Source organism: Caloenas nicobarica, chromosome Z (assembly GCF_036013445.1).
Source record: "Caloenas nicobarica isolate bCalNic1 chromosome Z, bCalNic1.hap1, whole genome shotgun sequence".
Classification (NCBI taxonomy): Eukaryota; Metazoa; Chordata; class Aves; order Columbiformes; family Columbidae; genus Caloenas; species Caloenas nicobarica.
In genome coordinates this window covers 100,090,523-100,104,077 of record NC_088284.1, presented here as the reverse complement: position 1 = coordinate 100,104,077, position 13,555 = coordinate 100,090,523, and the positions used below count along the sequence as shown (strand labels likewise).

Here is a 13,555-nt window from a genome sequence, read left to right as displayed (position 1 = left end):
TTAATCAAAACTGAAATATTTCTTAAAGGTGTTGGTTTTTATGAAAGTTTATAGAAACACAAGCAAAGCTAAAATGGGAGAGTTTTCATTGGAAGCCTGCCTGGCTTTCTGCCAACTTGTCTGCTGTTTTCTGTAATGAGATATTGAAAGACTTCAGTTCTTTGAATATGTCTTACTCTTTGGCATCTCGCCTGTTTGGGGGGAGGAGAGCGAAAATGTGAGCATGCCTGAGGTTCTGTGGCCGGCAATAATGCGATTGAGTAGCTTCCTTCTCCATCCCTTGAGGAGTTCTCGGTGCGTGTGAGCTGCCCTTTGAGGAAGGGCAGCTTTGAAGGGCACTGGTGCTCTGTACTTTGCGAAAGGGGTCTTGGCAAGAGAACTGAGGAGCAGGGATGTGGAGCTGCCAAGATCACTTACCTGCCAGTGGTGGGGAATGAACTGCTGTCAGCAGGTGTGCACGACCCTCCTCTTCGGCTGGGAAATCTCTGCAAAAGCATGGTGCCTTACTGCTCTGGCTTGCACACAGGCACAATTTCTCTAAAATTATGTGCAAAAAGCACCTTTGTTCAGCATAGGATTTTTTTCCTCAGGGATCTTGTGCAGCAGTGACAAGTACAGGACTATTGAGGGAGGGAAAGAATGTGAGGCTTTGCCTTGAAAGTGTTAAAGAGATTGAGAAAAGGTTTTTGGGAAATTAAGACTACAGAAAGTGCTTAAATATTGGAGGGGTTTTTTTATTACTAAAAAAAAAGTTAGCCTGCATTTTCATTCCAAGTCCTCATATACATCTCCAAAGGGAAAACCCTTCTGTTGTTAAGAACTATGTCATTAAAATGTTAGCTGGCCTAACCATGGATTACTTGCATGTTTCCAGAGTAATGATGCTTTTTTGAGCTTTATATTAGGGTTTGTATGTTATCTACTGCATGTCAGCCTTTTTGAAGCTGGGTAACTATCTCAGAAATCCTCTCATCTGTTTTCTGCTTGTCACAAGGTAGAGTAGATTGAGAGCATCAGAAAGAAGGCTGGTAGACAAACTCATGGAATTGCTGAGTGACTTAATCACTTTATCAGAGTACTTGGTAGTTATGATTATTTGTAACAGCAAGATAGAGTTAATGCTGCATTTAAACCTGCTGTACTTTTAAGTATCTGGCATGCAGCTCTTGGAAAATGCTAGAAGAAATACATTATGGAGCCATTCCTAGACTAAGTGGCATCTGCCTTAAAACTGCAAATTAGAGTTTAATTAACTGGCAGGTTTATCTTGTACGCAAGTACTGCAGCCAGAGAAGAAATGGGCTGTTTGACTGGATGCCGTGTGCGATGTAGCACTTGGAGAGCCAAGGCATTATTCTTTTCTCATTCCTCCTGAATTACTGCCATTGAAAACCCTCACACATGGGCTAGGTGCCTCTTGGATCATGTAATCTTGTGAAATTTTTTATTCAAAACCTAACCGTGAAAAGTGTGTGTCTCATGGAAGTCATAGTATACTCCAAAGTTAAATTTGGGATTAATGTAGCCTACTATTTTCTGCAAGAAAGTTTCATTTAAAAAAAAATACAGTGGTGCTAAACTTTAGTTACTTGCCGGTTTTCTTAATTGTCTTGGTATTGGAGGTGGTTTGAATTTCAGGGAATCATGTCAGCTAAAATGTTGAGTAGTCTTTTTAAAAAGCAATTCTACGCAGTCAAGAAAGCATGAGAAAAATTACCTTGGCAAAGCCAAATTGATGGGCATTTCTCTCTAAGGACCTGCGGTGCGGCTCTGCGGAGCAGCTCGGCTGAAGGCACCTGCTGGAGCCGGCACGGCAGCCCCGGCCCTGACGTCAGCAACATCCGATCCCGGGCCCGGCCAGCATTGGCTGCTGCCACCTCCGCTCCATCACCAGCTCGGTTTTATTTCCCACCTTCTAAGTGAGACTGAGCTGGGGTTGGGATTTAGCTCAAGCGAGGCTGCTTGGGGAAGCTGGGAAGAGGGGACCAGAGGTGCTAAAGAATGAAAAACCAGAGATGCTCGTTAGGATGTGAGGGAGAGCCGATCTGCCCTCATGGCTGTGTGCCAGGCGGTCACCGAGGGCTGAACCTGATCTTGGGAATACACTCATGGGGGAGCGGAAGGGTCCTGTGGAGCTGTTGCCTTTCGGATTTGGGGATATCTGTGCTGTAAAGCTGTCCTAGAGACATGGTAGGGGAAGGATGCTTGTGCATCTGGTACTAACAGCAAGTTCTTTATTAGAATGGATAGATCCATTGTGCTGTTAATCACTTGAGATCAATGTTCTCTCTCTCCTAGGAAAAAGGAGGCAAGAAACCATCAGGATATTTCACTCTAATCAGAGCTTGTTTTGAGATAAAGTAAGATTGTGCCTGTGGCTAGATCAGAATTGGGCCCAGTGACATGGAAAGAAACACGGCTGCTCTTGAAAGCATTTCTGTTGACTTCAAGCCAGCCTTATTTTACTTTACTGTCAGATGTTAGCTCTGTAACGTTCACCAAGTGAGGTATATAAAACTGGATTTTTAAAAAAAATTTAAATCAAAATCTGTAGATTCTTTAAGGCTCTTTGTAGCTTCTCATAGAAACATCACAGCATTTCTCCTAGCAGAGTGGTTAGTACTGTTTAGATATTCGTAAAAGCTATTTTAGGATGCCTCTTCTAGCAACGTGTTGGGCCAGCATTCTGAGAACAGCAGTAGGGTGGACGCTGTGCTTACAGTAGACTTGCCATGATATTACAAAATGCTCCTCTTGTGTCATCACAAGTTGTGGGCTGGTGGGGTTTAAACTATGTTTGTGCTCTGTTCTCCATTTGTACAGACTACAGTCATATGAGGCTGAGAAGGTGGCCAAGAAACACTGAAATGGTTGGGCACGTTTGTCTACTGAGTAAAAGCAATAGCAAGGGCCTGGTTCTATATCCAAGACAGGGGAAGATCTATTCTGACTCAAAGAGTTCAAAGTATTGAAAGTAAAGAATTAGATCCATAGCTCTCTGGGAACAGGATCCACCCTTGCAAATACTTTCGTAGTTTTAAAATGTGCAAGCTATTAAAAAGCATATTTTCAAAAGTCTATTGTGAAAAGGACTGGCTTCCATGAGTCAGGTTTTACAGGAACTGGTCCAAGCCTTATTCTTCTCCCTGGAAGTATTTCCTTCCGATTTTTCTCATGCAGAATGAAGTTCTGCAGACAACCTCCTGATAGCGAGAGCTGATACCAACCTAGTAAGGGAAAGAAGGAAAAACACGCACCTGTAGTAAGGACCCTTGGTGTCATGTCTAGTGCTCTGTGTCCATGTGCCAAACTTCTGTTCCTTACCTTTCTGGTCTTTGTCATTTGGCTTTTCTGTGCCCAGTACTTTGGAGTGAGCCCTAACAAAGCTGCCAGATAATTCCACAGTATATAAAGGAGCAAGACTTAATCTGACAAGGAGGGCTAGAGAAGTATTCAAGTACTCTAGAGAATACTTGAAAGGCTCTTCTGGAAAGCCCCTATTACCAGTGTAAAACAAGCTTTTACACTGTAAAATACCTTGATGTATTTGATATGTCCAAGCCTTAACTTGCAAGTCCCTGCAAAATAATCGCTGGTGCTGCTATAGTTTTCTAAGAATTCTTCATGTTGTTGTGTGTTTTTTTACATGAATCTTCATGCACTTGTTGGTGACTCAGAATCTACAAAAGATTCTGGAGTAGCTCACAACATCTACAGGTCCTGAACTTGGATTTACTGCTATGTGCAGACACTGATACTCAGAACTGCTGTGTCTGTCCTGTCACTTGTGTACAGTATGTAGGGTACCAGAACCCAGGTGTGAGGTGAGGAGGAGGGAGGACCTGAAGACACTTCCTAATTCAGGAACTTTGAATGGGGGAGATGGAACAGTGTAGGGCACAGTAAATACAATTGATTCTATAGGCTTGGCCTGGATATCTGCTCCTCTGACCCTGCAGAAGTAGGATGGGGCTGGGAGCTTCAGGCAAAGTAGGGTTAGAACTGTGTCTTACTCTCAGTGGTGCTTGGTACAAATACTTAGCTGCTATACAAACAACTGTAGTAGTTGAGCTAGGAGTAGCTGAAGCCTCCTAACCAGGAAGCTACTTCTCTGAATTCAAAGGTTTTCACCTTCCTTTTATAACAAGACCTGTTATTGCCTCACTAGATATGTGCACACCTGAAAGTTCCCAGCTCACCCCATAAAAAGAACCTGTATGCTATGGTTTAATGCTCAGTCCCGCAGAATGAATGCTGCTATCTGAATCAGGTGTTTGGTCAGCAACCCCAGGGTGCAAACGTCTGGGTCAAGGTTCAGATTTAGTTTAGATTGGCTCGATTAAAGATTCTACTGGTTTGTCTGAGAACAGTGAAGTTACTGTGTCAGATATTCAACATGAAATGGTATTTGGAACTGCAGTTGGAACACTGTTTTCTCTTCTTTAATGTGGGAGGTGTGGCTCGGAGGTGAGCAGAGGGATGGTGCCAAGTAGCACACCTCTCGGTGTTCAGCCATTCCGCGCTGGAGCTGAGATCAAAATCTTCTTTCTGCTGCCTTTATTTGTGTTTCTGCTTGTACACCGGGATTGCATGTGTCTGAATGATGGCTGTTGTCAGTGTGTCAGGTCTGCTCACTGATGCTCATATAATCTGATGACTAGGGCACAGGGTCTGACTTTAAAATGTGCTAGTAGCAAATCAACGTGTGCAGCTGCTTTTTAACTCCGAATTCGAATGTTACCTTCCCTTGTAAAACACTCTGTCTCATGAAATTACTGAAAAATGCTCAGTTTCAGTGATGGTGTTCTTAAGTGTTCAGCCTCTGTAAAGCAGGGGGAGAGCACTCAAGACATCTTTCTCGAAGAAAATAGTGTAATGCATTTCTGCTGGCAGACAAGTCTCTACCAATACATGAGCATGCCTGTGGCTGCTGAATTACTCCTGATGTAGGGCTTACATTCAAGACCATGATAAAGTTGTTTGAGCAAAAACTGACCAAATAGAAAGACCTTCAGTGTGTTGTATGCCCTTAGATTGTGTAACCTATTTTGAGAACAGAAGTAAAAGCCTGTTTGCCTTGAATTCAGAATAGGGGAATTTTGAGCAGATATGCACTAGGCCTACAGATGTGCAGTTCTGCCTGTCTTTTGGGGATTTGTAGCATCTCTTTTCCTGTGGTAAACATTTCAGCGATGTAAAGTGGTGCAAGCACTCTAATGACCTGATGTCCCCTATCCCTTTCCTTTATCACCTCATGTCCTTAGTATACAAAGAGTCCTAGCTTTTGTTCTGAAGAGGAGCCTAAATGACAAATCTGGTATGAAACATGAACCTTGGGTCTGTGATGGATGTACCGCTGCCCAGCCACCAATTCCCTCACCAGCAGCGTTTTTTGCTTGGAAGGAGAGCCCACCCGTTTGCACTTACACGTTGCCGTAAGGACTGGTGATGCCCGAGCAGCTGGAGTTTTTCCATAGCAGGGCACGGTGCTCTCCAGGCTTTGGCTTTGGAACACAATGCACCTTTGTACTCGTTTGGAGGTTTAGGCAATGATTGCAGTTGTAGTCTTCCTTTTAACAAAAACTCACGTTTCCTCATACTCCTTCCCTTTCCCCTCCCTCAAGTGTGTTTGGTTTGAGTACTAGGAAATCTAGAATCACAATGCAGCTGTTTACTTCAAAATTCTTTTAAAAATTACAAATTCCATTGACTTTGAGAAGGCTTGAAAGCCAAGTTCAAGATGCACATTTTCTCTCTCTTTTTCACTGTTGCATTGTGTTTAGTGATTATTTTCCCCTATTTACCTTTCTTTAATCCATTCTTCATTTTCAGCTCTTCCTCCAAAGCCCCCCAAACCAATGACTCCAGTCAATATGAATGGAATAAAGGACAATACCAATTTCTCTCTGCAGGAAGCGGAGTGGTACTGGGGGGACATCTCAAGGTAAGCAATATTACTAAAATGTATTAATATGTATCGTATTAAAAATAGACTAAGGCTGCTAGACTTCAAGAGGAAAAGAACATGGCTATTTCAGGCAGGAGGGAAACGCTTCACACTTATATTTGGCAAAGCACCTAAATGCAAGTGTTTGACTGGATTCAGGACTTGTTTAAGTCGTTAGTGTTCTGGTACAGATATTGCCAGTCTTGGTGACAGTTATTGTGTGGTTCTAAATATCTCCAGATACACAAAGTTTTTTAAAAAAACCAAAACATTATTTCATTCAGAAGAAAAGTGCTTCTGAATGTGCTAGCTAATAAAGTTTCATAAGCATACAATACTGGGGATGCATGCAGTTCAGCAAACTTTCAGTAGGGGGCTTGCGCAGAATAAAAATATTGGCATTCTTATTTTTGTTTTCTTTAACATTTGGTTAAAATCACATCTGTATTAATTTCTACTATATAGTGGTATAAAAATAGCTCTTACAAATGCTGTCCCCAGCTATACATATTGTTTTACCCCTTAAGGAAACCGTTTTCTATGTGCTTGAGAGAATAGATGGCTTGGGTAAGGCTCAGAAAATGAAGTGGCAGTTTTAATATGCTTAATTGCATAAAAGAATTTAAGTGTCCAGTCATCTCCTTCCCTCTTAAGGCACTTCTGAAGAGTCTAGAATTTGAAACTGTAAGGCGAAACATGAGCATGCTGGGAATGTGATCAGGAATTGCTCAAACTTGTGCACATAATACTTTGAAACACTTTGTCAGATAAAGGCAAGAAGAGCGTGTTTGCCACAGCAGTTCCCTGTAGTTCTGAGAAGGGAAATAAAGTTTTCATATCTTTATTGTACCACCCTTATCTTTATAAAGCAAACCCGCATAGATCTTGCTTTGAAGGGCCTTGGCTGTGATATTTTCCTGTTAATTCTAAATCAAAGCAGAGTGGCAAAACCTGATCACAAAACCCACTAGGCAAGGTTTGTTTAAAACTGCTCAATATTGATATCAGTTTATGGACTGTAGATTTGTTCCTCAATTAACACTGCACGTGATGGCAGGAGCTAATGCAGTTCAAATCACATTGGAGTGACTTTATTGGATTAGAATGTGATATGCATGTAAAGATGGAATCATTTATGACTCTAATTTGACAGCCAGTAGGTATGGACTGCATCGAGCTGCCAGGGCAGGAGCTGTGCTCTTCAGTCAAGAACTTGTCTTGAAATTTTTGTCATGAGCTCCAGGGTGTAACTTGAAGGTATAAGCCCAAGCCATATCTGTCCATTCAAGGAGAAGTCCATTTGAGTTAACTGTGTCTTATCTGTAAAATATTCTGAAAGGAGTAAGCAGATATGCACACGATACTTAATAAGAGTCAGTTTTACTAACAGAATGGTTTTCAGGTAGCTAAATCAAAACTAAGACTATTTTGTAAGAATACTTTTGTTCCATAGTATTTGAACAAAAAAGCTGCTGTTGATTTTTCTTTGCAAGATTCCAGTAGACTTGCTACCTCACTTAGATATGGTTGAGGCTACCTGATAAACTTCAATTTCCAAATGATTGTATTAAAAAGTGCTTAGTGCTTCTAAGAACCTGTGAGGGAGCTGTTATAAAGTGAGATATGTAATCTGAGTGAAATGGTCAAACCTGGCAAGACACTTAACTCTTCAGCTGCAATAATTTTATTAATGCTTGCAGGTACTCACTTTCACGAAAAGATTGCTTGATTTAGCTTAAAGCTCTGGACTGAGTATCCTTTTGCTTCAGTTGTAAATAAGGAAAAGCTGCATTGAAGCTAGCAAGGTTGTAGTGGTTTAAAACTGCTGTAAATAAGATCAGTGTTAAGCCAATAATGAGTCTCTTGAGAGTAGAACTGTGCTAAACTCTAGACACCTTTGAGCTGTGATGCTAGAGCCCATTTCTTAAGAGGTCAGGACTGGCTTCTCAAAGGGCACCTGTTTCCAGTGTGGACTTTAAAACCTGAGCAGATTACAGGGAAAGGTTGTGAACTCTCAGACACAGCCGCTACTGTGGCTTAAACAGGGACTTCTTCCGAAGTGGCAGTTGACTGCAGCTGCTTTTTTTAGTATAACTACACAAGTTCAGACTTGCTTTGGATGGCCTAAAAGACTAGAAAGCCTGAGTGTGAAAGAAGATTGCCTGATATTTTGAAGATTGTACTCCTTATGCATGCTGTTGTTTCTGGCTCCAGTACTGATACCTGTGGCAAAGATGACCATGTCCTTAACGCTTCTAATTTTGGCTTCCTTTTGGTTCTCCAGGGAAGAAGTAAATGACAAATTGCGAGACATGCCAGATGGAACATTCCTGGTGCGTGATGCATCAACCAAGATGCAGGGAGACTACACTCTGACATTACGGTAAGCACTGAGCAGTTGCAGTCCACATAGTAAAACCCCGAGTAGCGAGTTGCTATACCAGTGACAGTAGTGGCTGTGTAAAGCTGACATGGCTCAAGTTAAGAGATGTTCCCGAAGGTACTGCAGATCACAGAATGAGCAAATAAATAGCCAGGTGTGATAGTCAGTTCTGTTCTGTGCATTGAATCCTGTCCCTCACTAAGCACTACTGTGAGGATCCCTGCGTAGGTAAAATGGGGCTTGGGAAGGAGAGCCCCTCAGTAGTGCTTCCTAGTTTCAGAACTGCCAATGTAAAAGCTATTTATAAATGAAGGCTTTGATTAACGGGAGTGTCTTGAATATCTCATCGGTGTGCAGCTCTGGAGAATTAAACACAGTGTCTTTGTAAAAAGGGTATCTTGCGCTTTCTGATCTAAAGTTTAGGTAATAATGAATTGGAGCCGTGTTCCTTCATTAAAATTGCGTGCAAGTGTCAGGCTTTCCAGAGCTGCCCCAGCCCTGCCTACTGCAGTCAGCAGCTGGTGCCTTGCCCAGCCTGTCCAGCCACTTGCCTCTGCCAGACTCCCAGGACTGATCGTTAGAGGCAAACGGGTGAGGCACACAAGCCACTGCCTCTGTAGCGCACCTTCGGGAGTTACTATGATATCACAGAATCACACAGAATCACAGAATGTTAGGGATTGGAAGGGACCTCAAAAGATCATCTAGTCCAATCCCCCTGCCAGAGCAGGAAAACTTAGGTGAGGTTACACAGGAAGGCGTCCAGGCGGGTTTTGAATGTCTCCAGAGAAGGAGAATCCACAACCCCCCTGGGCAGCCTGTTCCAGTGTTCTGTCACCCTCACTAAGAAGAAGTTTCTTCTCACATTTAAGTGGAACCTCTTGTGTTCCAGCTTGGACCCATTACCCCTTGTCTTACTGTTGGTTGTCACCGAGAAGAGCCTAGCTCCATCCTCGTGACACCCACCCTTTATATATTTATAAACATTAATGAGGTCACCCCTCAGTCTCCTCTTCTCCAAGCTAAAGAGACCCAGCTCCCTCAGCCTTTCCTCATAAGGGAGATGCTCCACTCCCTTAATCATCTTTGTGGCCCTGCGCTGGACTCTCTCCAGCAGTTCCCTGTCCTTCTTGAACTGAGGGGCCCAGAACTGGACACAATATTCCAGATGAGGTCTCACCAGGGCAGAGTAGAGGGGAAGGAGAACCTCTCTGGACCTACTAACCACCCCCCTTCTAATACACCCCAGGATGCCATTGGCCTTCTTGGCCACAAGGGCACAGTGCTGGCTCAGCACTGGTAGATATGGTAGATATTTGATCTTGCCGTGAGATTCCGTTGCCTTAATGGCAGGTTTGACCCCTAGGGTGTAGTTTAAATTCTGCTTTGACTTCTGCCTTGAAGTTCATGGCTTGTGCACTAAGGTTTGGCATGATTTGGTTATTTTTCTGAATGCAGATGTCTTTAGAAACCAAAATTGAGAGTGCAGGAAGGACAGGATATTGCCTAAACAGTCTGTTGGTGAAAAAAGGAAGAAATAAGCACTATATTTGTGGAAACCACTAGAATGTATAAATCTGGGTAATGTAAAGTCCTAAACTTACAACCATCTTGTAATCCTCAGAGGATTTTGTTTAGGTTCCTGTATCCTGTGTTAGCATCCGTAACTCAAAGACTTGTAAATCATTGTATAAATGTATACTCAATTGTATACTATTAATGACCCCAAATTGCAGGAAATTGTGGGTTTGGGTTTGCATATGGCTTCTTTATTCAGCCTTCAGCATCCTCCTTTTCTCTTGCAAAACTTCTGGCAAAGCTAGGTCTTAAATACAATAAGCTGGCTCCAGAATGAATGCATAGGAAGAGATTTACTTTGGGCTTTGCTCCTTTTCAAATAATATCTGATGATAATTCTGTGTTTATTGACCCTTAAACTACCTAATATCTGCTAGTATGTGACAAGTCACTATGCAGGTGTACAGGGCCAAAGCCACTTGCCCAGGAATTTCACTGGTGGCTCTGTTAGTAGCCTTAGTGGTGGAGAGGGAGGTACATACACAATAAAACCTCTAAATGACTGTACTGCTTTGCAGGAAGGGTGGCAACAATAAACTGATAAAGATCTATCATCGGGATGGAAAATATGGCTTTTCTGATCCACTGACATTTAATTCAGTTGTGGAACTGATTAACCACTACCGCAATGAGTCTCTTGCTCAGTATAACCCAAAGCTTGATGTGAAGCTGATGTATCCAGTGTCCCGGTACCAACAGGTAAGGTCTTCATCAGACCCCAGTAGCTATTAGTGCAGACAAGAACAAGATTGCAGATATGTGTATGTTGTTGTTTTCTTTACATGAAGCCTGATTTTTTTTTTAACTGAAAAAAAGCTGAGTTTTCACATTTGACTTCACTTTGCTTGTGATAACAGATCTTCCAAATTGTCTAGTCATTTAAGCTGCTTCATTTTTATCAGGTTTCCAGTCTCCATCTGAGCAGTCCAATAGAGAATTGAAGCCCTGATGTGCAGCAGGCTTGAGCCTCTCTGAGAAGCCTTTTTTTCCCATGGGACTCTTGTGGACACTGTTCTAGACAGTGTTGCCCTTGAAGCACACATGAGCCACGCAGCTGCTTGCTCTGTGCATAGCCATCTAAATTTTTCAATTATTTTTTTTAAGTTTTATTCAGTAGCCCATGACATTTCACTGCATTAAGAAAAAAATAACTGCAGAGCTTTTTGGAAAAAAAAAAAACCAAACCACAACAAACAAAAAACGCCAACGACCTCCGATTTTTAACTTCAGATTCCAAGCAATTAACTTTTTCCTTTCTCCAATAAGGGATAGCAATTCTAGACCTAAGCTGTAGTGTGTTTTTTGGAAACTTAGTGTTTTGACATAGTTCTTGGTGACCCCATAGTCCCTACTGTCTGTAAACTGTGGAACTTGTTGCATGGAGGAAGGGGCATTTAGATGTGGAGTTTGTGTTCTGTAGAAAACTGATTATAAAAATGTTGCTGATGGCAGTGAAATGCAAATGTGCATAAGTGGACAAACAAATACTTTTAAGGAAAAATCTGCTTTGCTTGAAGACTTAATAGCTTTTTGTATGTACAGGATCAGTTGGTGAAAGAAGATAATATAGATGCAGTAGGTAAAAAGCTTCAAGAATACCATGCTCAGTATCAGGAAAAGAGTAAAGAATATGACAAATTGTATGAAGAATATACCAGAACATCACAGGTTGGTTCAACTTTAGCTGTTGTAGAGTCTGTTTCTTGTTGCTTAAAAAGGAAGGAAAATTATTTTAATGTGTTGTGGCTAATAAGGGCAGTCCAAGGCCAGAAAATACAAGGAAAACCTTAGTAAATTGTGGAACAGAGCAAGGTGTTTCAAAATTTTGCTGATAGTCCTAGAGGTATGGTGTGGGGAAGGAAGAAAGAGGAGCTGAGCTTCCTATTATAAGGTCGAGCAGTGGATCAGGCCGTCGCCTACAAGCTTTGCACTGCAGTCTTGTTCCTTGGCTGCTGAGTATTTCCAGCTGCTCTGTGCTGCAGGGAGAATTGTAGAGGGGTCTGTCCAGGATTTTTATGAAATTGTGTTCAAATCAGATACCAGATATTATGCATTAAGGAAGTGTGAATACAGTATTTGGACTGCTTCTTGTAAAATAAGATAGTTCGTATATGGGGAGGAGGTTTGCTGGCAGTCTTCCTGCAAACTAAGATGGAAAATATGACTAAAATATTTGAGGGGTTTGCAGCCTAATAGAGAGCATCATGTGGGGGAGGAGGGTAGACTTAAAGGGAGTAAGCCTTCCCTGTACTTCCCTGACTCTACTCAGACATTTGACTAATTTTAAAACTGATCAATAACATTTTGACTTGTGGGGGGATAATTGAGTCTTGCATTGTCATCTGTATCATGAGCAAATGATGAAGGACTCTTTCTTCGCATAGGAAATTCAGATGAAGAGGACTGCAATTGAAGCATTTAATGAGACTATTAAGATATTTGAGGAACAGTGCCACTCGCAAGAGCGATACAGCAAAGAATACATTGAGCGATTTCGCAGGGAGGGGAATGACAAAGAAATTGAACGGTAGGCTCTCAAGTTGTTTGCTTACAAGGAAGAGCTAGTGTCCACATTGACACTGCCATGGAATTCTTTTACATACTATTGCATCATATAAAACACTTTGTAAACTCAGTATTTTCCCTGAGACCTTCCCTCAAGGTGTCTGAACCTTCAGTAAATCCCTCTTCTGTCAGAGAATTGCAATGTAGAGAGAAGAGGTAGAAGATCTGTAGATTTCTCTCTCAACTTCAGTAAATTGAGATACTGTGGTGAGGACTGGGAAATAACAGCTGCATTTGCTTATCCTGCTTGAAATCTTGCTAGTACGGATACCTATGGTGGGATAGCGTAATCGATATACCAAAAAAAGAATGCGAGAGTGAAGGAGGAATCTGTCTTAGCTTATCCTCCTAGAGATCATTTGTACTTGCATATCTGCCAGAAGGAAACATATTAAGGTAAACTGAAGGTTCAAACTATGCAAAAGGGTGGTAGGCCTTCTGGCAAGAGGTCTTTTCTGGCAATCTTAACAGTAATTTTCTTGTTAAAATGAGGAGGTCAAAGGGAGGAGCTGCTGTTACAGTTGTTCTTGTGATACTCTTATATAAGTGCTACCGGTAAGTTTCAGTCCTTCTAGAGTGGTTTGACCTCACCTCTTCTTTGCAGGATAATGATGAACTATGAAAAATTAAAATCACGCTTGGGTGAGATCCACGATAGTAAAATACGCCTGGAACAAGATTTGAAGAAACAAGCTCTGGACAACAGGGAGACTGATAAGAAAATGAATAGTATCAAGCCTGACCTAATTCAGCTCCGCAAAATCAGAGATCAGTATCTTGTGTAAGTAAGCCTGACCTGTACCTCAGAGTAGTGTCTCTGATGAACCTGATCAGTGGCTGTTTCTATTAGGATAATGGGAGTTTAATTTTCATAACCAAAGTTCTGTGAGCGCTAAGATGCTACATTCTGGCATGGGATGTCTGAGTAATTTGTTGGCCTCTACACAACTTCATTCCTTTATTATGCTGTTGTCAGGCTTGAAAGAGCCTGTGACATCTTAGGTGCACATTCTGCAACTCCTGTAAATAAAACTTTTAAGATAAATGAGTTATAAACAAAACCTGATATAACAGAGGGTAGT

General features: G+C 41.8%; 1 protein-coding gene across 3 annotated transcripts in view; it reads left to right on the top strand.

The window, feature by feature from the left end:
• The window catches only part of PIK3R3 (phosphoinositide-3-kinase regulatory subunit 3), a 72,121-nt gene that overhangs the window by 54,656 nt on the left and 3,910 nt on the right, over positions 1 to 13,555 (top strand). For all 3 annotated transcript variants that reach the window (XM_065655601.1, XM_065655599.1, XM_065655602.1), the window contains 6 exons: positions 5,833 to 5,944; positions 8,232 to 8,330; positions 10,427 to 10,607; positions 11,451 to 11,576; positions 12,293 to 12,435; positions 13,078 to 13,254. In XM_065655601.1, coding sequence (XP_065511673.1) covers positions 5,833 to 5,944; positions 8,232 to 8,330; positions 10,427 to 10,607; positions 11,451 to 11,576; positions 12,293 to 12,435; positions 13,078 to 13,254 — 838 coding nt within the window. The remainder of the gene's footprint in view (positions 1 to 5,832; positions 5,945 to 8,231; positions 8,331 to 10,426; positions 10,608 to 11,450; positions 11,577 to 12,292; positions 12,436 to 13,077; positions 13,255 to 13,555) is intronic.